The sequence below is a fragment of the Nesoenas mayeri genome (genome assembly GCF_963082525.1).
Source record: "Nesoenas mayeri genome assembly, chromosome: 20".
Classification (NCBI taxonomy): Eukaryota; Metazoa; Chordata; class Aves; order Columbiformes; family Columbidae; genus Nesoenas; species Nesoenas mayeri.
In genome coordinates this window covers 1,915,948-1,943,145 of record NC_137569.1, presented here as the reverse complement: position 1 = coordinate 1,943,145, position 27,198 = coordinate 1,915,948, and the positions used below count along the sequence as shown (strand labels likewise).

The 27,198-nt window shown below is 42.2% G+C and overlaps 1 protein-coding gene across 1 annotated transcript; it reads right to left on the bottom strand.

Annotated features, from left to right (window-relative positions):
• Positions 1 to 10,930: 10,930 nt before the first annotated feature.
• On the bottom strand, positions 10,931 to 27,029 carry CA4 (carbonic anhydrase 4; the record flags this gene model as incomplete). The annotated part of the gene is made up of 8 exons (XM_080357083.1): positions 10,931 to 11,119; positions 12,177 to 12,340; positions 12,450 to 12,513; positions 12,777 to 12,869; positions 13,103 to 13,260; positions 15,794 to 15,973; positions 16,306 to 16,359; positions 26,972 to 27,029. 8 exons carry the CDS (start codon positions 27,027 to 27,029, stop codon positions 10,931 to 10,933), a joined length of 960 nt encoding a protein of 319 aa, XP_080213209.1.
• Positions 27,030 to 27,198: the final 169 nt, after the last annotated feature.

The window sequence follows — 27,198 nt, the reverse complement described above, 5'->3', positions numbered from 1 at the left end:
GGAAGTAAATCTGGTTGAGTTGGCAACTGGACCAAAGTCCACGGTAAGCTGGTTTATTAGCAGTCACATAGCACTTGGGGTTGTTTGGTTTTTGAATGTTTCCAAAAACAATGTGGTTATATTTAGCTGGAAATGAATTACTGTTCTTATTTTATGGCCCTCGAAGATGCTAAATGGATACTTAACCGAGGATGATCAGAGAAGCTGGTGTCTCTCGCTGTGTTTATCAGCTGTAACCAGAGCGTTCGTGCAGCGGTAAATGACACTTGCTCCGTGCAGCCATCGCTGCTGCATAGTGAGAAGTTTTCGGAGCATTCACAGTGGTTGTTCTTCACAAGGGTGACAATTCCACAGTGTTGTTTGAGTCATTGGTGCCTTTTCCAATTGAAAATTTAATTTGAATCAAGGAATATGATCTTCGGTTGCTCCTGTAATGAATTTCCCCTGTTAAGGCTTTGTAGGTATTGAACAATGTTCATACGTGCTGTTTTCAGTAGTGAAGATTTTATCGATTCCTGCGGTCGGCACGGGAGATTGTGTCGCTGATTTTTCTCTATATCATCAATTATCCGTTATCTACAGGTCGGGGCCATTAAGTGTCCTGAGAAAGCACCGAGGGCCCATAGGAGCAGCCCAGGGATTAACTGCAGCTTTTGTTAATGGTTTTGCCCCTTAGGTCCAGTAAATTGAAGCAAGAAGTTAGTGAAATGCAGTCGTCCGTGCGTGCTGATTTATCATTTCAGGAATATAACAACCTGACAGAAGTTTGGAAGATTGAGCCTTTTGTTTGGGCCCAGCCTCTGACTTCCTTGTTCGTGTGTAAAAGATTTCCTGTTTGTGAAAATTAAAAGCAATGGTTGATAAGGTCCCGTTAGCAAAATCTATTCGAAAATATGTTAAGGACACTTAATATAAATTGAACTTTTCTGAGCATATTTGTGGAATCAAGCAATGTTGCTCTTGAGAAGGGTTGTTCATAAGTCCCGGTAGCTCAGAAAGAAACGACACCACCATCCATTTGAGAGCATTTGGGTCAAAGTGAGGTAGAAGAAAGGAACAAAATGGACACATACATTGGGAAGGTGGTTGGTTACCTGCTGGCTGTGGTGGGACTCAAAGGAATAGTACGATACAGAAAGTGCCATATGGATCTGAATCTTACGTTTGGCATACAATGGCTGAGATGGTTTGCAAAGGAAAATTTGTCCCTTCATTAATGAAGCGTTTTGATGTAGCAAATATTTATCTGTTTTATAGATAAACCTCAGTCTCCTGATGAGAAACTGCAGGAAAAGTGGAGAGCGCGTGTTAGCCGGGAACTGGATGACAACCAAGGAGAGCTGCTGCTTCGGAGCCAGGAACGGGATCCAGCACCACCAGTGGCAAATTAAAAAAGCCTTCAAAATGATGTTTGTATTACGATGTTTGGAGTAACGAGACAATGCAAGGAACAATGTGATTACAGGAGATGGGACTGGAGACCTCGCAGGGGCCCCTCAGGGCAAATTCTGTGCCTTGAACTCATTTCCAAATTCACAAAGGTAGAACAGGCTGAATTTTAAGCTCTGTTGTTCGGGTGTTCAGGCAGCAACTTAAATTGCTGCTCAACGCCTCATCTAGATACTGGAGATTTTCTGTTGTGACCCACCAGCAAACAGAACAGAAAGATTAATTTTGGTTAACGATGTTTTCCTTTTGATATGGAACAAAACCCCTTTGGAGTCTTTTTAGTCAAAATCAATCACATCGTTATCAACGTGCTTCGTCAAGGGGCAGGAAGGGTTTCCACACAGGAAGACCCAAACCATGCACACGGACCATTAGCAGATGCTCATGTTTATGACCTTGCTCATGACCAAGTGAACGCTAAATGTTTGCTTGCCTTTTTATCTTCAGTTTTGATTATAAAAATGTTCCTGTTTAAAAGACACACTCAAGGGAATAGATCTTTGGGCCCGCAGGCTCAGAGCACAGGCAGCCCCAGCATCGCACTTGTAACAATGACAATTTTAGTGGAAGCTTTTTGATAAGAAGTTGGCAGCATATCAGAGGACCAGTTTGCCCATGAGATGTGAGCAATGATGTCACACTGGGTGTTTAAACTTTTTACCTTTCCCTCTAATTATATTTCTTTAGATGATTATGACCCAAATATAAGCTATAATGATTGCCTTCAGTGTACACGATATTTTCAAATAGCGACTCAATTAAAGAAGTCATTAAATTTTGCTTTTAGCATAATCCAGAGGTTTGACGGCTCCACAAGGCATGAGGCAAACCAGCAGCAGTTTGAAGTAGGAAGAATGAAGAGTGACCTGAAGAATGATCAGCTCAAGCACAAAATCCAGAGGGGTAAGAAGCTTGGACTGTGGTTTAACTTATTTAATTGAACGGGGAGAAAAGCGCTGGCTGTATTTGCAAGCTGCCCTCTCTGTGCTGTGATAGCTGGCAATGACAGGTTGAGTGTGAAGAACGGTAGAGTTCAAATAAATAAAATATATTAAGAGTTGATTAAAGGGAGGTAAGGGGCAGAACACAGGTGTCAATATCCCCTCCGAATACATTTCACTCTTAACTAGATTTGGTCTCGCTGCTTTTAACTGCTGGGCTTTGATGTTTCAGGGTAGAAAGCAGACGCCAGCATCACCGGGGCTTTTCTGTTGGAGGCACCATTGACCCTTTTCTAACAAGTGCCCGGGCAGGTTATAAATCTGTAACATTGCACTTCACCTTTTGTGTCTTGCTCAACGACCTTTTAAAAATAAATGCAGAATAGCTGAAGGAAACAGTAGCGGCGATGGAAAAGCTGACACGTACGCAACCTGAGCTCTGATTTTTCGGATTGCTCCAGTCTGTTAAACAAAACTGCTTTTTCTTTGCTCCGTGGCTAAAAAAAAAGGTGGAAAAGGGGGACAGGGGAGTGTTTTCTTAGCTGGGTTCTCTGTCTTATAATTCAGGTTACTGAAAGTAAGCTGCTTACTGGAAAAATGCCACGCAGAGTTACTAAGAAGTTACTACAGAAAGGGGCTACATTCACTCAAATTTCATATATACCTACACTTGATATGAAGAAATGTATGATATATTTTATGAAAATGTAGATGATCCCAGAGAAACATCTTGCTCTAAAATATTCTCCATCTGAATGAGAGGAAAACTGAGGTTTCCCACGCTTTCAAATCAGTACAATAATTTATTTTGGTGATGATTATAACGGATATTTTGGATTCATGTGTACAATAGTAAAACACTGACATGATTTTCTTTTGTTTATGTATTTTGCTTAAAATAAAAGCTTACTCCAAAGGAAGGCATTTGAGGAAGGGCGCTTGCAGAGAGAGGTGGGGTTGATCTTGGCTGGCTGCTCTGGTCTGTCAGCGAGAGAACAACCTGCACGGTTTACAGAGACCTTCAACCCGCTTACAGTCTTTACCACAATTACTTTGAGTGGAGAATACCTACCCTAGCTGAACTGACTCATGTTGACAATTTCTTGCAGGCTGTACCAAATATTTTCCAGTAATTTTACTACTTAGATCCCCTAAATAATTGGAGTACCAACAGCAAAAATGGAGCGTGTTATGGGCGGTTGCTTGTGCTGTTTGTAGTTTTTCCACGTCCAGGGCTGTACACCCTGGCTCTCGGTGAATAGATTCCCAGTGAACCAGTTTCCAAGTGTCCGCATAGCCGCTATTTTTGCCAGGATTCTTTCAATGGTTGACACTGTCCGTCCTCAGAATTTCACTGAAAGCCTTGCGATTCGCCTGTGTTTTTCCCCAAAGCCACAGCTCTCCAATAAGCATTATTATGGTCAGTCTGAAAAAGTATTAGATACTTTACCTTGTCCCAGCACACGATGCAGTTGCTGTCAGTGACTAAAGCTCCGCTCTCTGCTCTGCAGGAGTTCATGCCCTTCGTGTGCTACGCAGCTGGGTTAATGTTGATGTGCTGTGCTGTACCCCAAATGGGACTTCATTTCTTTTGTCATGGCCCTAATTGATGATTGTTTTTTTTAATATGAGTATTTTCATGCTGTCTTTGCAGCTCCGTTGGAGCGCCCCTCCTATGGCTGGTTATTCCCTGCGCTTCGGTCTATCAGCTTTGGAACCTTTGGCCTTTACACAGATGATCCTGCCTGGGTTACAGATTCACATCATAAATCACTTTGATTTAACGTGTAAAAACCAGCCCGCTTTAACATTGTTCCGCATTGATTTGGGTTGAAGTGCTGTTGGTGCCTTGAGCCCAAAGGCCTGACCCTGGAAACACGAACGGTGGGCAGCAGCACAGCTGGTTTGCTCGCATGAAAGGCCGGTAATGGTGCATTTTCTGTGTGCCAGTTGTAATACTGGGATGGATTTTTTAAAAAGGGAGGAAAAGGAGCAAGGGGTGAAAGGAGAGGAAACTACTGTCCCTCCAGACTTAGAGATAATGGCACCGATGGCAGAGTACCCTTAGATACCAGCAGTGACAATCAAATCCCTCTTAATAAGAACAAACAGCACTGTTGATTGAGAACATGCTGCAAGGAGCTGCCTGTAAAAATTGCTAAATATAAATTCAACGCCAGGAGCGTTAAGAGCATTGGCAGCGCAGCACTGCCTGTCCTCACATTCCCTTCCAGGTAAGGCTGAAGACAAGAAAAGAAGCGAGCAAAGGCCTGGGCTGAGGACGCAGTGCAGAGCAGCCCAGCGGCCCGGCTCCCGCGGTGTGCGGTGCAGAGCGCGGGGCCGCAGCCGCGTTGGAAATGATCTATTTGCCACAGAGTGTTCTGAGATAATTGAATGCGCTATAATGAGGGTGCAGGATATGTTAATCACTCCGTTTCAGCTGTCTTGACAGGAACTTGGCAGTGAGGTACAGCCAAGCAGGCACTGATAGTGAAGCTTTTATTACCCCTGCCCATGCGACCGGCAGATTTTATGATTGTGCTGTTCTTCCTGATTTTCTAAATGGAGAAGCAAGTTGTGCTCTCACTTCTATAGGCTCTGCTGGAGGCAACTATTGCAAAAACTTCCTCTACTTTCTTGTATGTTATGGTCTTTTTTACCCTTATCTCTGTCTTAATTATTTTTTTTAGCCTCTCCATTCTGTTTAGCCAAGAAGCTGAAAACTCGAGGCAGCTCTGTCTTTTGGCGAAGTTAAGGCTTCCTTAGCCATATATGTCTTACTCAAAGCAGGGGAAATGAGCTATTGAGAGGTTTATATTTTATATTGCTTACTGTGTGTGCTCATTTCGTTTTGTAAATGAATTTTGACCATCAGAGGTGCTTCTGTGTGTGCATCTGGAGGAAGAGTTCAGCACCTCGGTGGTTGACTTGGTGTCTTCGTCCTGCTTTCCTTTACCTGAGGCAGTTCACTTGGTTTTTTCTCAGGATTGTTCATTGGTTCAGCAGTGACTGTTGGGTTTCAGGACATAGAACATTATGTATAACTGCACGTAAGGAAGCATTTTGTGTAATGCCGAGAGTTTCACGTACAATAAAACCAAGTTATTCTAGGCTTTCAAAGGCATTGCATTCTCAATAGAAAATTGCTATGATTTATTTAGGGCTTAATCTCAGCATCAGCACAATCAGCAAAATGTTAAACTTCTGCCTCCCTTTCTCTCTCATAAATTCTTCATAACCACACATATCTGTAAACTAATAAATCAAGATCTTTCTCCTACGTGCTGGGAACAACGAGCAGCCTTAGTAATGTGGGAAGTGGATGGATGTTGACATTACAAAGGTAATTTCAGTAGATGGAAATGAATAGTTTTTTGCGAGGTTTTCTTCATACGATGAAAAGAAAGAGCATGGACAAGTTGAGCCAGGAAGAGATAGATCGTAAGAAAACAAAACCCATAGTTAGTGACATAGTGTAAACTGTTGGGATTTTTTAAAATCAAAACTGTGTTTGAGTTCTAGATGTCTAAAGCATTTCAGAAAATATTTATAGGTAAAAGATAATAAAACAACTCAAATTTATTACAACCGTATACCATTTGTAATATAACTTTAACTGCAAATTGCATCCAACTGCAAGAAGGGAAATAACGTCCCAAAGGCATTTCAATTAATTGCTGTAGTTAATTGGACTCATAATTTTACTTGTCTGACTAATTCTAATCAGGTTTTATGGGTATATATGGATTTATTTCTGATACTAAAAGCTGCAAACAGCGGGTTAATTTTAGGAAACATATTTAAACTTTGCAATGAAAAGTGCATGTTCCTGTTCTCCTCAGTTGTCCTGAACGAGTCGTGTCTGTTCAGAAAGAGTTTGGAGGGCACTGAGAACACAAACCGCCCCAGTTTACCCAGCCCGGCCTGGAGCTCAGCGCGGCCCTCACGATACTGCTCCGGTGCTCACGCTCCCGAATTCTGGGGTTGCTTCTTTATCCTGCGATGGGCACATTGTTTGCACCGGTGGCCCCGAGGTGTCGGCAGATCTGGAGATGTCCCCCTGGTCACCAGAGCTGCCGGAGCGGCACTTTACGGGGGTCTCTCCCGCCAGCCCCAGGCAATGCTGCGCTGGGCGTTTATCGCACAGCAGTTGCTGCTGTGTCCCTGCCACCCGAAACCCCAGAGCTACAGTACCTGAAACGTGGTGGGGAAGGCAGCACGGGGCTGTTTTATCTCCCCCAGGAGACACCGGCAGCGAGGAGATCACCCAGCTTGTTGTGCTCCCTCAGCCTGACAGAACGCACCCTCAGAACATGGCGGCCAGAGCAGGTGAGGTCTGTGGGTACACGACCCTTGCTTGCCAGCCCTGCCACGCCAAGAGGGCCCTTTTCTCCTTTCTCCCTTTTGTTTTTCTTTTTTCCCCCTTCCTTTTTTCCTTTCAGATCAGTTTTTAAGCAGCAGGGCTGTCCCACCTGCTGTTTGAACCCGGTTTTGGAAATGGCGGGTGCTGCAGCCGCCTCTCCCGCCATGGCCGCCTCAGAGGGGCCCCAGCCCGGCCGCGCTGCCGCTTCCCACAGCCCGGGAACAGCGAAGCCGTGAGTCCGTCCTGTCTGCAAAAGAGATTTCAAACGGGGAAAAAACACCGAGAAAAACAACGGACACAAAGACTGAGCACAGCCCCGGGGTACAGGACGCCTCAGATGGGCATCCCGGCTGCCTCGGCTTCTTCCTGGTGGGTGCATCGCCTCGTGTGGAAACAGATGCTTTTGTAAGGCTTTTTAAGCGGCAAGTGAGAGACATGTTTATGACTGAGGTGGGTTTTAGGTGCTTTTTGTAGAAGAAGCGGAGGGGATTGTGTGGGGAGCACTGGGCAGGGTGGCAGGAGGCTCCCGCCTCGGTTTCCTCATGTGTATTTTTCTCAGTGCATCTCAGCTGGAGTTTTGTTGGCTTTTCCACAGATATACATTAATGTATAAGTAAATCTTACATTCCCCTTTGTTTTTTTTAATAATGTGTATATGGTTTGTCTCCTATATGATACACTTCCCATAGCCACCTCTGGCTGCACAGAGCTACCATGACATTTGTTTCTCTCTCATTGAAACATCTCTAGATCTTATGTCATTTGCAGTGTGTAGTGGAAGAAAATCACCCAGTCTGCTTTTAACTTTGCTGGAAAGAGCTGCGTGTCTCCAAGCATAATTGTTTTTGCGGTGCAATGGGATCTCTTTTGCAAGGGGCAGTGGAGTGAATGGGCCTCCCCGTCTCTGGATCGGGGGTGGCTGAACCTGGTACTAACACATTAAACTTCCAAAACAACCTGGGAAGCTAGGTAGACTTCTCCATATCCTTTTTGTGACTGCAGGTGGATAGAGAAATGTTTATGATGATTCCCAAGGTGACATCTGTTTAATGGGGAGGCTGCTGGCTGTGCCAGCAAATGCTGTCTTCCCTGTGAAATCCACCTCTGGATGGGCAAAGGAGATAAAGAAAAAGCAAAAAGCTTTATCCTTTCATGGAAAAACAATTCTGTGCAGAGGAAAAGTATATTTTGAGCTCGAGTTTGTCAGCAGGAGGAGCTGACCATACAATGAAGCTGGCAAGTTTGTTGAAATTCTTTGTGGATAGTGTAAATACATTTCTTGTGAGTAATGGCTACGTTTCCTTGTCTCTTTCTGCTTCCTGAGAAAATGTTTTGCTGAAAACATATTTTATTGGGTTTTTTTGTGTGCCTGACCCTTCTGTCATCCCTCCCTGTTCCCCCGGTGATTGTCAGACGATTGCAGCAGGACTGGAGCTGGGCCTGTGTTCACATGGCAGATCTGCTCCTGTAGCTCTCGGACCTCCGAAGGCCGGCACTTAAACCGAGGTCTGACCCAGACCTGGGAAAGGATTGCTCTTTAGATGCGTTATACAACACCGTGTAATCTCAGCTTGGTATATTTGTAGAAATGGGAAGGACCTGCTGAAGTCTGGTGAGCCCCCAGGTGCTGCTCAGCCTCATGGTGAATGGACTGTACTGTGAGAGCCATGGGCCCCAAACCAAACACAACCTGCTGCCGTAGGACAGAGTCTTCAACTCTGGCTCCGACATATGTGAAATGTGTTAGCAAAATTCTGTGTTAACTTTTCTGTACATAGGAAAACACTCTTCTTTCTGGGTCTTTCTAAATACCCCTGTTCCTTCCTCCACCCTTTCCTGTATTGTCACAGCTTGGCTATTAGTTCTTCAGGAATTACCGTCGCTTCCTAGCGTCTTCGCAATACAAGAAGTTTCATGCCAAATGTAGCATAGACAAAATTCTTGAAAATCAGTGCCTGAAGCTACCTGTGGAACAGCAGATTACTTTTCCATAACTACCTTTACAAAAGAAAACCAAATGTTCCACTTCAAGCCTTCCTGTCTTTTACCGGTTTTTAAATTGAATGGCTTTTGCTGTCGATTTGTGTTGATCTACTGCATTGATACTAGTTCTGTAATTGTCACGTCCTGCACAAGAACAGAATGTGTCTGCCTGGTTGCAAGAGGTGCCTCTGACAAAGAACAAATTGAGCTAAATCGTTGACACAAGCAGATTGTAGCATTTCCCTTTTCCTCATTGGCATAACATTCAGATTCACCCAGTAAAAATGGTCATACTTGTCTATTCAGATTTTATTCATGCCAAGGCTTGAGCAGAAGAGTACTTATAGGGGACTAGCCATCTTCTCAGAAGATTTTGTTTGTTTCCTCCTCTTAGTTATGTTTTAATATATTTCATAGTAACTCAGGTCCTCCTCCAGACACAGATCATGCCATATGACCCATGTGAAGCAGAATCTCCAGAGCCTCCCGACACCAGAAACATCCCAATGTGCTGCGAATCCCTCCCCCCGCAGCAAACACAAACCCAACCCTAAACGTTGTGAAGAAAGTGGGGAAAAAAGTCACATTCCTTTTCTGAGTGAGTGTTGTGTGGATTCACCTTCAGCAAGGACGGAAGAAACAAAAACTCAAGGCAATGAAACTATAGGTCTCTGTTCAACTTTAATATTTATGTCCGTTCCTCAAAAGTTTTTCAGTTAGTTAAAAATACAAAGTCTTAATCATCCCTCTAAACTTCTAAAGGTGAATTTGCTTTCCCGTGTGGTTTTCTGAAGCTTATATAATTGATTGTTAAATCCAAAAATAAGCTTTCACCCTGCTTTTTTTTCCTTTGGTGAGCTGTGGTTAGTCTCACTGACATGATTTTCCTGAAAATGGCCATATAGCTGTAGCATAAAGGCACCTCCGCGAACATTGCCCTAGAGAACAAAATACAATCTGCTAATACGAAATCCTAGTTTGGTGTGGCCAAAATCTAAAATTCTAAAAGTAGCTATAACATGTTACATGGCAATAGCCAAAGAAAACTGTTATGTCTGTCTTTGGAGAGAGAACTGGAATAATATAAGCAAATCCCATTTCCCAATATACTGAGCTTTTCTGTGAGTAAATAGGGTAAGATCTGAAGAATCTGAAGTTCAAATCACAATCTTCTTGGACAAACTGTGAGTCTTCGTCGTATGGGAATATTGCAGGTATGTTATGATTAAAAAAGATACATTCAAACCGACATTTAAAAACTTCTGAAACGTGATATGGGAAAGAGCCATTTCTTGAACTGTCCCATTTTATTAGGCAAATGAAAACTGTAAAGGATCATCAAAGTCTCATGCTTCAAACGCAGCCCTCCAAAGAGAAGGAATTTCCACGGATGTGCAAAGGGTACATGTGGTTGAGTTTCCCTTCTTCTTTCTAGCACATCATATCCCTGGGCATCCCAGAGCAGGATTCCATACTAGGATGAATAAATAGGCTTAATAAAGAAACCTGAAGTCCAGAATCCGTAGATTAGATGAAAGGAATCCAGCATCCTTACCAAAAAATTAACTGTGGATATTCTGAAGCAAGAAGGGGGAAAACAGTGTTAGTACAGATGTCACACATCCTTCACTCGCTAGGACCACCCAGACATTTCTCAATTGCGTGTGAGCAATTTTTCTTGGTCTTGTACTTTCGTGTAGGACAACGCAGGGATGATAATGACTCCACGTGTTACTGTCTGTCTGATTTACAGTGTTGAATGTAAACATACTGCAAACAAAACTCTTCATAGGCACTTAAGAGCAAATTCCTCTTCAAGGTCCTCTGTATAGCTTGTAGACTGTCCTTCCAGTGCTGTGTTAAAACTACAGGCTTGCAGATAAACCATCTTAATGTTTTCTTTAAGTGTGTGGGGGGGGGGGTGTGTGTGTGTTTGTTTTCATTTGAATCTTCGTAGCTTTATCTTACCGTTCTTTTGAATTCTTGTGATTTAGTGCAATGGGTTTCAATTTTTATAGGAGCGCCAAGAGAGGTCCTTGGTCAGTGTCTGGCGGAGGGCAAGGTGAAATCCTGTACTGAGATATGATTCATGAGCTGGCAGTTAGAGAGACTACTTGGTACAAAGAACCAACAACAGCAACAACAATAAAAAACCCTCCAAAAAGGCCAGAACCTTGAATGAGGTGAGAAGTGTTCATTGGCAAAGAGAACTCAGGATGTACGTGAGCATCAGGAGCAACAGCAAAAGCTTAGCAGTAGGCGGGAGGGTGCTGGCACTGGACCAGTACACCTCTCGTTCATTCAGAAACTGAGCAGGACGGAAATTTTCAGCCATGGGGGTTGAGTTCTTCCCATCAAAGTGGACTGTTGAAAACTGAGTTATCTGCAGGCATCGAAATAAAAAACAGTTCGTTAAACCCTTTTTCCGTGGAACACTGGAAATCGTGATATAAATCTGCAGTGCCTTACTCAGTGGCATTGTTTTCAACTGTATGGATGCATTAAACCTCGCAGGAAACAGCGTGATGGAGGTGACTGCCAGAGGTCACCAGCAGATGACTTCTGTTAGCCTTGCGCATCACGAAGACTTCCTTTCTGCGCGAGCCAAATGCTTTGTCCAGCTCGAGGGCCTGGTTACACCAGTCCTCTTGACGCACACAGTCCTGTCCTTGTCCATCACGTCACAGTGACACAAAGTAAGGGGACTAGGATTTCTTTCCTCGCTTTAGGTTTCTGATTGCTTCAGCAAGAAGCCGGCCCAGAGCAGCAGCCGCTCGCTCTGGTGCACTGCGCTGCGCTGCCGTGCGTGGGGCCGAGCATTGCGCTGTGCCTGGAGCGATGGCGAGCAGACCGCAGCTCAGGAACTGAAATACAGATGCTGGCCCTTGGCCAGGCTGTGCTGGCTGGTGGTAGCACTGAGAGTCCACTCCAGGACAGCGGAATTGTTTTAATCACGCACTCTGCCAGCTGAACAATCTGTATTTTAGAGGCGGTCATGATTAACCTCATGTTCCTCTCTGTAGGACAAAAATGGGCTGCTTAAAGCTGATATTGATAATCCAATAGTTTGGATTTTGAAGTATCCTGTTCTGCTATCCTGATACTTGTGACAGCAGGAGAAATGCAGTGAAATTTGTGGCTGAGCAGGTGACTGCAGTGGAAGGCCTAGGTGTTCACCTGGGGAGGGGTTTTGGCTTTCTTTCCACATCGTCACTTCCCCTTCCTTCCTCTTTCCTGCCATTTTTTGATAGACAATTTAATAGTGCCAAAAAACTGGCACTAGGGACTATGTTTAGGCTAATGCCAAGCAAGTGGGTGTGTGATAGGAACAAAGCAGTGGAGCAACTAATAAATTGTTTTAAATTGTGCGACTGAGCAGGCAGCTGAAGGGGCAAAATGACCGTAAGCAGACCTGTATGCACTGCCCCTCTGCGACTCACCTGAGAAAGACTGAGTTCAATTGGCTTCTCAAAGATTGTCCAGATGACACCCTCATAGCAGTCGGGAGTGGTGAGGGAGCCCTTGTACCGATAGTACCTTCCAAGGTCTTTCTCAGGTGGGATTAGAGAACTCAGTGGCAGAGGCTCCATCTGTGCTGTTTGCCCTGGAAAACCATGGGAAATATTGCTTGGAACAAGCATGGCTGCAGAAGTTGGTCATAACACTGCTCAAAATAAATATATGTTGTGTTTTGACCAACACAAGTGTCTTACCTTTGTATTTAATATTCTCTAATTCACTTATTAGAGTTGCATAGTTTCTATTTTCTTCTTCAATCTGAAATGGAAATATTTTTATTCCAAATCATACGTTTCTCAACAACTGGTTGCTTTAAATTAATTGTGAATAAAATAGAAAAGAACCACAGGGTAAAAGATAACAGCAAGCACAATATAAAAAGGATAAAGGAACTAAGTGCTGGCACTGAATGCCTGAGAGGACAGGGAGGCTCAGGTCTCGAACTGCTGTAATATCAACACAACCACTCCACCAAAGTGCTGGGAGATTTGAGATGGGCAATTAAAAATTTGGCTACTTACCTTGATGAAGAATGCTAACACAGCCACTCCATTTGCATATCTCTTTGCTTCTTCTATACCCGAAGCATCTTCTCTTATGTGGACAATATGAAGCTGTAACACAATAGTCAAGGCCAATTATTAGTTCGGTTTGCTCTGCGGTTTGTTGCTGTAACTGCAGCCCGGCTGCCCTGCGGTGTGGCCGGAGCTGCTTTGTTTTGTCCTCAGTTCTTTGTTCCCTCTGTTGGGGTTTCATAGGAGAACCAGCCAATAGTTTGTGTGCAACAGTATCTTAAAAAGCCAGAGTTCTTGAGTAAAAGCCATAATCCACAAACGGTCTCACCTACCTCCATGGCTTGTTTTTCTCCATCTATGCTGTGCTCTGACCCGGGAAGGTATTGCTGCTCGACTTGGACTCCCCAGTGCAAATGAAATTCTATTGCCTTGTATTTTCTTCCCAGACCTCCGCCTCCAATTTTAGGGGATGTATCTAATTTTACTTTAACTGGGGAAAACAAATAAGTTGTTAAAAAAACCAAACCAAACAGATCATACATTAATAGTATGTGAATAGAGAGATGCACGTTCTTGAGGTTAAAATTTATTCTGGAGTTCTGGCTTGATTTTTCATACTGTACAATACAGAAATTCAACTTTGCAGAAGCTGGACTCTTACAAAATGCTAGCTGAGGCTGGTTTGAGATGAAAGGGAGAAATCTCATAGCCCACTTCCCAGTACCACGCAACAGCATTTGGGCATCTCTCGGTGGCACAGCCCTTGGAGCTTCCACTCCCACTTCTACCTTGGATTTGCTCTGTGATCTTCAGTGACTCACGCAGAGCTGAGCTGAGCTACCCATTACTTCAGCTGAATAAATCATAAAAAAGCAAAATCAATCTGATGATACTTGTTTCCCTTTGTAAAAGGGAGGAAAAGGACAGAGTGCTGCTTTGGATTGTTCTGGGGTAGGAGTTTTATAGATTTATGGCATCCATTGATGTGTCATTCGGGACATCATGGGCTAATTGCATTTAGAAGAAAACAGGGAAATAGACGGTATTTCCCTGAGTGCACTGAGGGGATTGGTAGGGATTTGTTCACGGCCATTAAAACCTCATGACTCAGAGCTACTTATACCTTTCAGAAGGTACTATATTCCTTCATTTTTTGCCTAGGAGAACAACCTCTATCAAAGTTTTCATAAAAGTAAACTCGATCACCCTTTATTTGGGTTTTAAACGTTCTTTTTGTTTCCTATTTTCTGCACTGTAACGTTTGCTTTAGGCTGGGTTTAAAGGTATTCTGTTTTAATTTAGTGTTGCAACTTAAGCCTAAGCATCTAAGCTGTCATATCTATTTAATGTGCTGTTTGATCTGTTGTTAACAGCAAAGCAGAATTTTCTTAGGAGATGTATTTCTACATGTCTATCACCATTGCTTCCTGTGCTTGAGACATTTGGGATATATTTTAAAAATTTACTTATTAAGACTTCTACATTAAGCACCGTACTTTTCTCTACAGGAAAGATTGTTTTGACCCAGATTGAAGCCCCAGAGATTTCATTTCTGTTCTGAATTCCAAATGAACTGGAAGTTCACTCGAGTCATTTAGTCACTTTGCTTTCTTATCTGTAAATGGATGAGTAACATGTCTTTGTTGACTTTGTTTATTTAGATTGTGGGACCTTTGAGACACTGACCTTTACTATCTGCACATCAAACATAATGATAGCCTAATTGCATGCAGAGCTTCTAATTGCAGCTGTGATTTAAGCAGTAACAGTTCCAGTACTGTGCTCACTGTAGCAGAGAAACTGATTGTTCTTAGAAGCAAGAAGAAGCAATTTAAAAATCCCAGATTGAAAACTTAATCCTTTTGGATGACTGGGAAAGATGAGAGTTCTGTCCAATCTGTATGAATATTAATTCTTGTGTAAAAGGTATTTCTATGCCCAGCGACTGTAATGTGGAGATGCCAGAATATCATTCTGTAACAGGGAAGTTATTAACCCATAGACTAGTGAAAAATCAAAACGTATCTTTTTCTTATGGCCTGTCAAAATACTGATGTTTTAAACTAGAATCGCTGGCTATGAACATCTACCCAGCTGTCTACCTTCCCACCTTTCCTTTTTAAGTTAGGAAAATATTTGGCACTTGCAACTTTTCATTTTAAAACTTTAGTAGTTAAAACAATCCATCTAAAGCTTCTAAGAACACCTATAGATTTAAAAAAAAAACAAACGAAAACAAACAAAAAAACCCCCAAACACAACAGAACTATTTTAAAAGTTACCGTAATTTAGCAAATTATTGTTGAAGCGTCACCATTACTATCGCTTTTAGTGAAGCAAAGTGGAGGAAGTGAAACAGAATTACTGCTCACTGACTCATTCACTGTTTACTGATCTGCTGTTCATTGATTCACTGTTTATTGAATCAGTAAGTAGGTGACCAACAAGCTCACATTTGATTACTTCTGTGTGCAGAGGAAACAGGTTGAAATTCGGGAAGATTTCAGCTCCATTATTTAAAGAATTAGTAAGAAGCACACCCAGCAAGCCACTTGTGGAATGACTTTCCCAGATGACGTTCTCTTCAGGAGAATTATTCTTTGTGCAGAAGCAAGAGCAAGAAAAGGCAAGGCCAGAAATAAAGGGTACAGGGGCATTCAGCAGAAGTTATTTACCTCTGCCAAAAGTGGTGTCTTCACCCTCTATATTCACCTCTCTCCTAGTCCCAGTGGTTCCCTGCACATCTCAAGTTCTCTTTCTGCATATGCACAGAACCAATTTCTGCTGAGACATTCAAGGACCATGTCCAGGATCTAAAACCTAGATCATTCCCACAGAGGTCCCAGGAGGCCTTGGTTCAGACCGTTTCGCTTCAGAAAAACAGGGCTGCTATCTTATTTTTGCTTGCTTGCTTTGAAGAAGCAGTAGTAATATCTAACACCTTGCCTAGGACATGGAAGAAGCAAACGGATGGTTCCAAGTGAAGGCACCAGTAAATCCCATAATAACAGTAAGAATTTCACAGTACTTGCCTGTATGTCCATTATTTTCTATGTCCCACGCAGAAGATCCCTTCACATCATATCCCTCAAAGTTCAGTGGATTAAGGCTTTTGTCCAGAATGACATTTTTGGTGACAATATTGATAGGTGACTGTTTTTTCCCTTTGCAGGTGGCATATATTTGGTACCATTCTCGAGGATCTATTTAAGAATGAAGAAAATAATTTCTTTCTTTAGACTGCAAATCCTTGATAAAGCTGAACTACCAAACAATCAATAGATTCTTGCTTGGGAAACTGGAGACGTCTTTGAAGAAAAGATCTTTGGATAGTAGAATCTAATACAGGAACTTTCTTAGCATATAATTTTTTGTATATTTATAAATATTACAATTTGCCAAGGATGTTCTGTCAAGCTTAATAGGAATACAGGCACATGTAAACGGCTGTAAAATAGAAAGTGAACTACTGACACTATAAAAACTCGGAAACTATAACAAAACAATACCAAAGAAAGTGGTAGTGGTGCAGTACCTTGACAGTGTGGGTCTTCATACTTCTGTGACTGATAGCACCAATGGCTTACAACTAAAAAAAAATCAGATATTAAAAATTAGGTGAATGAAAAGCTGTACAAGTTGTCCCCCAAAAAGCAGATGTGAAATAGATTCACAACTTGTGATCCTCAGAGAGTGATAACCGGGCATACAGTTTCGGCACCTTCTTGGTTTTGTCTGCCCAAAGTTATTAGAGTAAGATATTTCCTTTCTTAAATATATTAACAGCAGAAGTTGATAAGAGTTGAGTGCTTCTGCTGTGAAGTGTGGAGCGCATCATCCAGCGAGTCTAGCTGGCTTTAATATCAAATCACTCAGAAGAAACCATAAAAATCCTGCAGTAGGCAGCTTTGCCTCTCTAGATCTCCTCCTGGTCCTGAATGAATCCGTTTATATCTGGTACTATTCCCTCCAAAAACTGCATTAGCATGGAATAGTAGAACTCTGGGCAGGGAAAAATGTAATGAAATATAACAAGGGCAAGTGTAGAGTCTTGTATCTGGGTAGGAACAAGCCCAGGTTCCAGTATCAGTTGGGGAATGACCTATTAGAGAGCAGCGTAGGGGAAAGGGACCTGGGGGTCCTGGGGACAGCAGGATGACCATGAGCCAGCACTGGGCCCTTGTGGCCAGGAAGCCAATGGTACCTGGGGTGGGTTAGAAGGGGGTGGTCAGTAGGTCAGAGAGGTTCTCCTGCCCCTCTGCTCTGCCCTGGGGAGACCACACCTGGAATCTTGTGTCCAGTTGTGGCCCCTCAGTTCCAGCAGGACAGGGAACTGCTGCAGAGAGTCCAGCGCAGGGCAACAAAGATGCTGAAGGGAGTGGAGCATCTCCCGGGTGAGGAAAGGCTGAGGGAGCTGGGGCTCTGGAGCTGGGCAAGAGGAGACTGAGGGGTGACCTCATTCATGTTTACAGATATCTAAAGGGGCAGTGTCAGGAGGATGGAGCCAGGCTCTTCTCGGTGACAACCAATGACAGGACAAGGGGTAATGGGTTCAAAGTGGAACACAAAAGGTTCCACTTAAATTTGAGAAGAAACTTCTTCTCAGTGAGGGTGACAGACACTGGCCCAGGCTGCCCAGGGGGGTTGTGGAGTCTCCTTCTCTGCAGACATTCCAACCCGCCTGGACACCTTCCTGTGTAACCTCATCTGGGTGTTCCTGCTCCATGGGGGGATTGCACTGGATGAGCTTTCCAGGTCCCTTCCAATCCCTGACATTCTGGGATTCTGTGGTTGCAGTTCTGAATAATTTGGTTTTGAAACTTTGGCTTCAGCAATATCTTGAGGCAAAAGTTCCACATCTGAATACATGTAGCGTTAAAATAAATTTCCTTTTGTTGGTTCTATACTTTTGTGTGCTTGTAAATTCCCTTGCACAAGATGACTTATCTCAGTCCATTCCAGGAACTATTTTAAAGATTACTTGGTGCAATAAGGAATTTTAAGAAATAACATATTTCCTGTAAGACATGAAGAATCTTTATTCTAACTCAACTGTGATCCCACATAGATGGTTGCAAAGTTTTTCAACAGAACATCTGCATCTTTTACTTTTTCATCGTCAGAAGAAGTGCAAAATTCAGAGGAAGATTGCTGGTTTAACTTCACTGTGTGTTGATCTGGTCGGGAAAGCAAGCACCGCTCTGGTTATCGCAGCATGCTGCAGTGGATCTTTATGGCAGTTATAAAGCCTAAATTGACTTTCACAGGAATAGTTCTATTTGCCTATTTAATCAATAACAATTCAAAAGCTCTTGTAAGCTTGATTAATACTACAATGGGTTTTTTGTCTCTGATTAGTAAATTATAGGCTTTTAACAAATAGCTAGTCAGTTTTTAATAACTATTATGACGGGGTCCTGTCATTAGATTGCTAATTACCATAATTTGTGATATTTTATGAGCCATCTGCTGGAAGGCTCATAACCGCTTTTAACACCTCTACCTTCAGATCCATAGCATAGCAATGCTATCCATATATTAAGTGTTTAGAATACATAGAATCTTAATATAGCTATAATGACAGAGAAAGACTTGGATGAGCTTGTGGCAATTAATAAAATCTTGAAAAAACTAAATTTATGCTGAAAATCATAAATAATGTTGATTCACTTTCTGTTTTAGCAAATGTTTAGTAATATTGAGAAGAAAGGAAACAATGTCGCTACATTTGTATGATAAGAACTGTAACCATTTCTACATTGTTGCTCCACTAATATTTTGTAATTATCAAAAAAATTGATTCAACAAAGTTTTATTTTGACACACCTCTAAACATTCGCAAACCTTAGCTTTAGGATTTGTCATTTCTAAAACTGTTCCTTGCATTTTTTCAGGCCTGTGCACACAAGACGATGGCCAGACCTACAGGAGCACCGAGCCATTTCTCATCTCCACAGGGAAACTGCAGATCCACACGTTCCAAGTGCCTTAATTGATGTTTTAATCCATAAATGCCTCGCAAATACCAGGTAAGCCAGTCTTCACAATGTTATGTTTCGTATGTGTTAGTGTTTGAATGGGTGAATGGCTGCAGATGTATTTTTGGCAAGAGCTCTAGCGCAGTGTTCAGGATCTGCTTTAACAGCCGCTGCACCAGCACCCCGTGACTGGGGTGGCCTTTCTGTGGAAGTCAAATGTGCATGAACCTCCAGAACAAAAAATGCTGCACTGCAGGAATAGCCTGGACACAAATGTTTAAAGGTGGCAGCATCTATGCAGCGTGAGAGGACAGTTACCTGCAAAGATTTCATCTCAGGCTCTTTGGGATGTGAGTTAAAACAGAGAGGAACGTTGTCAGGTGAGAAATCAAGGTCAGTGAAGGTATTCTGGTCTGTTTACTGTAAACTCTTGGAACAAGGTCTGCTGTTCTGAGTTTGTATAGTGACTTACTTACACAATGGGACCGTGATCGTGACTTAGACCTCAAGGCATTACTGTAATGCAAATCAAATTTTACGGTCAATATGATTCACAATTAGTAGTAAGTGCAAGTTCATTGGGCTGAAAGGCCATGGAGCTTTCAGAGCGTGACCATAGAACAGTGAGAGTCAGGGACAACCACAGGAAACACTGAGGGAAGGGAAATATCACCGAATCACATTGTCAGTGGTTCTGATGCAGGGTCTCTGTACCAGAGGAGTGAAATGGAAGTGGGTTACAGAGCCTTTCATGCTGAGTCTGGATCCAGCCCTTCTCAAACAAAGCAACCATTGACGTTTTTCCAGTTGATAGGTGTTTGGGAGGTTCTCTCTGATAAACTTGTGGGTTTCAATCACGTCTTAGTAGATCAACACATGAGCGCACTAAAAATCTTTCAGCCTGCACATCAAGATTATGGGCAGAAAAAGTTGTGATTCCTCCCTACGTATAAGGAGCTTGCATTTATAATGGTCCTTTTCCCCCCTGGGCTTTATGGCTCTATTTCTGAAGCAAGAAGGGAAGACACTTGTCACATCCAGTCAGTTGTCTGTGGTCTTAGGCATGATTGTGCCCTAAGGTATGTTGTCTAGTCTAGTTTTAATTGTCTGAGTGTCTCCTGCCGCTTCCCTTAGGAGTCTTTTCCACAGTCTATTTGCCTTCACTGTCAGGAAATGTTTCCTGTTTAATAGCTTATATTTTCCATTTGCTTATCTGTGTCCCATCACTCCTAGAAATATCACTGAACCACCCTAAACAATTCTTTTCCCTCTCTGGTGTCTACAGCATTCAAATAGTTCCTTCTTTATCTGTAATTCCTGTTCCTGCTTCATCCATCCTTCATCCCATCTCCTGACAGTGTGCCCTTCACCTTCCCACTGTTTCCACCTCAAAGATTTTCATCTCACTTTCTCTGAAGCCCCTTTCTTGCAGGGACCCAGTACATATCAGATCCCATCCTGCAGTCCTCTCACTTGACTGCTCTTTCGATCAAACCTCAGCTCCCCTACTCTCTTTTCTATTGTTTATTGCCCAAGAAAATGCAGCAGAAAGTCTTTTTTTTTTGGTGTTTGGGAGGTTTTCTGTTTATTTTTGTAGTGAAGGTGCTGAAACCATTGCTGTGATATGAGCTGCTATGGAGGATTTCATGGCTTACTCCCACATCTTGCTGGTACACATGAGTTAAACCATGAGCATTCACCCTTCTCTCAGGATAGTGTAAGATGCCAGCCAGGATTTCCAAAAACTTCTTGCCTAATCGACATTAAATAGAGACATTCCTGTTGTTATCACCGTTGGAAGTAACATAATTCAGTATACATATACATTCAGGATACATATACACCCAGACTTACGATTGCTATATTATCAATTTTATCTAGCTCTTACGTTGTCGTGTAGATTCTTGATTTACGTGGCAGTGCACCATATCCTAGGTGTCACCTTGACTTTACTGGGTGTAATGCGTAGACTGTGGCTGAACTGGGCTGGAGGCCTCCTCTTCCTTCACAGAGTTCAAGACAGTGAAGTTTAGGGAGTCTCTCTTGGCAAGTGAGCAGTCCTACTTATCTCTGTTTCTTCCTTGTCAAATTTACAACTGGTTTCCTGACCAAAGCTGTTTCTTGGCACCAGAAGATCTAGAAAACAATACAATTACGTATTGTTTTCATTTTATTGTAAATGTTTTCAATTGTTTTAGCTATCAAACCAAGCATGGAAACTTGAGGAAAAATCCCTTCAGTTGAGTACTCCCTCTCCTGTTCACTTACACAGCTGGAGGGAGGATGGGGCTGCTGGCTGGGAGCCCGGGTGTTTGCAGTTTGCCAATGTGCTATTGTATGATTTAGGAAAAGACCCTTAAGCTCTTTGGACCGTGGCCAGATTGCCTGCATTCCATAAAAGTTCCAAAATCTACTTTGTCCTACTTGTTCCCTGCTTGCTGCCCTACTGCGACCTGCTGAGCTGCCGCTGGGAAGGCCACAGCTCCTCTGAGTCAGTACTGGGAGACAGGTGTTGTTCAGGCTGGCTCAAAACCACCCTTTGAATTCATCCATCTGCACACAAGAGTCACTAAAACATGTTTTGTCCTTCTGGATAAAGTGGTTAGAAATCTATTAATTTTATGTGCTGACAGGTATTTTTAGTAACCATATATAATCTCTTGGAGTGTGAATGACCTTTACACCACGAGTATCATGAAGTGATAAGACAGTGAGAGTATCTTCTGTTGCTTTTTAGTTAAAATCTCTTCTCTTTCACTGACTGACTCCTTTGCTTGTCCCTTTCCATGTCTTGTCACACTCTTTCAGCCATGTCCTCGCTGACAATTTGTTGTTTGCTGAGACACGCAGCTGATGGGGCTCCCTCCACTTTGCTGCTCTTCAGAGCGCCCAGCCTGCCCTGGATGTCAGAGTTCTCATTGCTGCTCTGTTGTCCAGTGGTTTCAAACCCATCCCTACAATCGGTTGTGACCGCTGGCTTTGGAGCAGGGCGAAGCTAGTTTTGCATGCGGTATATTTTTAGCTTTGGTTTGTATTGGGCTTGTTCTATTTTTAGCTTGTTTTGTGAAACTTATTATCTTTAGTACAAAAGACAAAGCAACTTAAAAGAAAATGGAATCTAAGCCTGTCTTTCTAATTAATGAGATCGCTGAACACAAACTGAGCTATATACATAAGTCTATTTATACGTTCTTAAGTATTACACATCCTCAGGAAGTCCTGATCCACTACTTTGACAGGCAAAATCAGTTCCAAATGTTTACTTCTAGATTTGTGTATCTCTAAGCATGTAAAACCAAACGTTTGTGAACATTTATCTCTCTCCTATTCACTTTCACCTGACAATTTTGTTTTTCGCAAAGATATACATCTGTATGTATATAAATCCCAAGATATTGTGGGGGGTTAGCCTAGAAAATAAGCTTTATTGTAGTAGTGAAGCTTTACAAGTAAACACATCTGATTTGAGCAGAGTGTTTATAATTTGCACATGTATACATAAATCACACACTCAATGAGGCCTTTGTCTGTAGCACATATAAACTGAAGGAAAAATCCAAAGAGGTTGGAGGGTTCTAGATGTGCCCTATGAACACTTACAAACTACTTCCTTTGTGTCAGAGAGTGAGGACAATATTTTTAGCTGTGACCTGTGATACTATTTTAACCTCTGTCACATGTGTCCTCATAAATGTGCTGTATTGAAGGAAACTGGCCTTTAACAAAAAAGGAATATCCAGGGCTAAGGTGATTTGCTTCAGTGGAGTATTTTGCTTTGTCTCATTTACAACAGAGGGAGTGTCAAATAAAATTCACAAGTCCTTTTTTTAGTACTTCAAAAATTTAATTCAAATTTGTGGCTTTACTGTCTTTTTGTAGTCTTTTGTGCTGGGTTTATGACGACTGGTGCTGTGGCTAGAAATGTATCTGAAAGTCTAATAACAGGCCATTAGATATATTCTGTAATGTAACAAAGCACCTCCTGCAATGCCACAAACAGGGAAAAAAGCCTGTTTGCAGGACGAGGTGATGCAACACCTTGCAGTTCTGCATGAGGTCAGCTCAACAGTGGCTTAATACAAATTGATGATGATGTAGTGTACTCAGGCTAGTCAGGCTGATCCTTAAATGGAGCATTAATAATGTAATTGGGTCCACTGTGTACACGGAAAAGTGTCCACTCACTGCATGTTGCCAGAAACAGGCTGCAAACTAGTGAATGATGATTTTTGAACTTGGAGTTGTGATGCCCTTGGATGCATCAGCCTTGTAAAAAACCTGTCTGCTCAAGAACCTCGATGCCTGTCAAGGCATCACGTAGATGGATGCTGCCTTGGGCACAGGACACATTAAAAAAGTCAGGAGTCATGTCATTGGGGACATCTCTACACACTGTATGCACTCGCTGCTCAGCAGTTAGTTCACAAGTCACACATGGGGATGGGGGACAGTTGTTGAACTCATAAGTGATGGAGACAGCAGAGGTATCTCACAAAGCTTATCTGCATAATTCCGTGAGAGGAAGTTGGGATCTGCAGATGAATGTAGATTACAGCAAGGTGTGACTGCCCAGTACATATTCTTGAATAACTTACCACACAGACTAATTTGAAGAGAATCAAGGTGTTCCTGTTCTGAGACAAATTATCCATTTGTGCAACACAGATATTTCTGAAAGCCACACCTGGCAGGCTACAGAAATGTAAGAAATTAAAAACATTTCAAAGTTTATTCCATATGTGATTCGAATACGGTCTAGTAGCTGCCCTTTGGGAGTTTTCCAGTAGTGCCCAGTGTTGGTTCTTTGCCTGCTGGGCTTGGTTCCCTGCTCCCCAAAATGAAACAGGCTGTGACAGAGAACCGAGGAGCTGCTCTGTGGCTCCACTGTCTCATCTGCTGCTCTGCCGTGAGCGTTTTTCTGCCTTTTGCTGAATTCTTGTGTCAAAGAGAGTGAGAATGAAATTATTACAATACCTCATCACTTTGTGCCTTTCTCATAAGCTGTTGAAGGAAATAAGTGTACTATGAGATACAGGATCTGCACTCTAAGATGTCCTGGTCAAGCAGTCTGTGTCCATCCTTCTCTCAGCCCTAAACCCCCTCCAATTGTAATGTGACAGTGGCTAAACCTCTGTTCACCATAACAGCCCCTCTTATAGAGTTCATTTGTTAAAATTTAACGGTAGGATCCATGTGTAATGGATAAGTTCATTAGTTATAAAAAAAATATTCAGGGTTTCAGAGGTATTAAATACGAAATACTGCTACTGGCACAGCACAGACCATGGAGCTGGGACATTCTCCGCTGCCTGAATCCCGCTTGTGCAGCTCGTGTAGCTGTACGGAGAGTGAACAGCACAGCCGTGTCACTGGTGTCCCCTGCTCTCGGTGCACACTCGGCAGCCCGGCACATGTGAGCTCTTGTTCCATCTTGCACGCGGTGGATCTGACAGGATCCCCGATCGGTAGGAATGATGGGAGGTAGGCTCAGATAAGCCTTTAATCTGTTTTGGCAGCTGGAATGATTACAATGAGGAAAGAGAAGGAAGCCCTAAGCAATGTATTCTGCATAAAGATCACAAGTTGAGATCAAAAGTCTGTCTGCACTGAGATGGTCGAGGTAACTACTTTGAGATAAAGGCAGTGATTGCTTGGGAGTTATACTTATCACATGTTGGATTGGGTGGGTGGAGAGAGGGAAATACAGACAATCCACACCTCTGAAAGCACCTATGACTTACTACCTAAGTAGCAATAAGCTACAGCTTATTGCCTTTTCTGTGTGTTTTAGGTCTCGTATTGTCCTTATTATTCTTTCTTAGACAACTGAAAATGCAACTTTTCATCCCAGAGTGTATCAAAGTGAACCAGCATCCCAATTTTGCCAGCCCTAAACTGGATTCGAAACACAAATATGTGTGTATTCTATACCATTAGAAGTAGAAATGGAAGAGGTTAAACTGTTTATTTTTATGCTGCTTATAGAGATATCACGTATACTTCGAATAACCCTGAGGAAGCATCAGACCGAGAATTAATGCTGACGACGTCAGTGCCAGCATGGTTATGTAAATTTTATGTTCGTGAAAGTTAAAAGTATGTAAGTAGTAATAGAGAAAATTAGAGGAATCATGTTCTATCATGTATCGATCTTTTGGAGCACTAGAGCATGGACTGTGGGAGAATGTCTTATGGCTGAGTCCTGCTCTGTCATAAAGAAAAAGGATGAAAAAGGCTGGGGTTCATACCAGCAGCACCAGAGGGTCACTGATCTCTCAAAGGACTCAAGCAAGCTGAGGTGCAGCAGTGCAGACGTTAATGCAAAATGAGATCCGTAGGAGCTGGTGGGTGAGATGCTGGGCAGATTCAAGCTTAGATGGTTCATCTTCCTGGTGCTGGTTGATCTCTGGGCAGGCGGCTGCACCGATGTGCCTCAGTTTCCCTTTTGTAGAATGGGGCTAATGAAGCTTGTTTCTCTATAAAGCCCTTTAAGGACTCCTAGTAATAATTTAAAAATATATGTGCTATGATATTAAGACAGGTCGAGGCTGAAAGGAATTTGAAAGATTAGCAATCAGGTTTATTGGCTATTTAAGTGCAATGAATTATGAGGCTGCCCAGATTAGAAAAACAGCCCTGGTGGAGGTATGTTAAATGAGCTGATAAGTCGATATCACTCAAGCTAGTTCTGAAAAGTGATAAAATATAAATGAAATGCTTGTTTAAAATTACCTTCCAAATATGACAAAAAATAATTTAGGCTGATTATCAAAAGTTGAGGTTTCTTGAAATGTTCAGCCTTTAATGTATCACAATGTATCCTGTGAAGCTTCTGCCCCTGGAAAAAGTCTGGAAAAGAAGTTGGGGGGTTTCTGGTACATTAATGACTGTGCAGTTTGCCTCTGCACTGAGGGGAGAAAGTGGAAATCATCATGGCTGGGAAAAAAGCAATACAAAATATGATATGCATTGCCTTTCTTATTTCCATCTGCTAAAGCACTAATTACTAATGCTAATCTAATAAAGCCCATAAGGGTTTTCTAAATAGTCTTTCAAGACCCTATAGTAAATCCCTTAATAGAGTAAAGTGTTAATCAGCTGGTAATCAATATAGAGCAAACATTTGTAGACTTTGGAAGAGCAAAGGTTCTTTGTGTTTGGTTGTAGCAGGTGTGGGAAGCTCTCCAGAGAGAGAATACAAAATACACAAAATACAGACTAAACAAGAGGAAAGGTATTTGACCTGTCAGGGAAGAATCTAGAAGAGGCGAGCTACTGAGGCGTGGATAAGGAAAATTCATAAAGAACAGATAAATAAAATGTGGGAACCCCCCTGTGCATCCCCAGCACTCGGGTTGTGCTCCTTGCGGCCCCTCCGGAGCTCCTCAGACCTGCGTCACTGTGAGTCTGGCAACTCAAACCCTGTCCCTTTAACTGCTCTTGCTGCAGTGCTTCCCTCTGATACCTCTGATAATATTGTATCTCTTTTTTTTTTTCCCTTAATGCAGTCCAGTCTATTTTAGTGCAAACAATAGACCCTTCATCACTATTAAGAACTTCAGTGTTTATCTTTAATTTTGAGGCTGTGCGCTGATATTTACATTGGAAAGGTGGTTTATTCAATGTTATAGCATTGCTGATCTAATAGAAGCAAAAAATACCTTGTGCATTTTCGATATTAATTATAGATTGCTATTGAATCTGCTCATGGTAAGTGCATAGTGTACTTATGTACATAGTGCACAGAGTGCAAAAATAGATGGATCTGCTGAGCTAATGCAGCAAAAGACATATTGTTCTTTCTCAGCAGGGAACCACAAGAATTTAATCATATCATAAACAGCAAAGCAAAATGAGAAGAAAACAAAACCAAGCTATTTGAAGTTTTAAGAAGTTTACAGTTAAATAAACATACATTTTGATTTTTAAAAATTTATGTATGTAGTTAACTATAGAGATCAAGTCAAACCTCATTGATTTTTCTTGGAGGAGGAAGGCAACTAGAATCTCTAAAGGTGGAAAAAACCCCACTCATTCATTCATGAGAAAAGTCTAGACTTCATTTTTAGCACAAATCATAAAATGCAGAGAAATAAATAAAACATTCTTCGTTTGTCATATAGAAGAATTAGAGTCTGTACTGTGTGCACCGGTATTCCGAAACAGATCACAAAAAAGAGTAACCTTGGTACATGGGGTTAGAAAGAGCAGGCAAGGACTTACCTAGTGCCTCTGTCTTGAGAATGTGCAGAGCGAACAGAACAAGGAACAGCAATTCCATTCTCTATTTTAAATAGGCTCAGTGTTGAAACCAGAATTGATTAGACTTCTTAGGATGTGATCATATTTCTGCTCTCAGTTTTATACTGGAGTACGAAGTCCTGGACAGACCTGAAAGCCATAGCCAGGAAGGTGAACTCCTCCTCTTTGTAATTTCTCCAGATTTACCC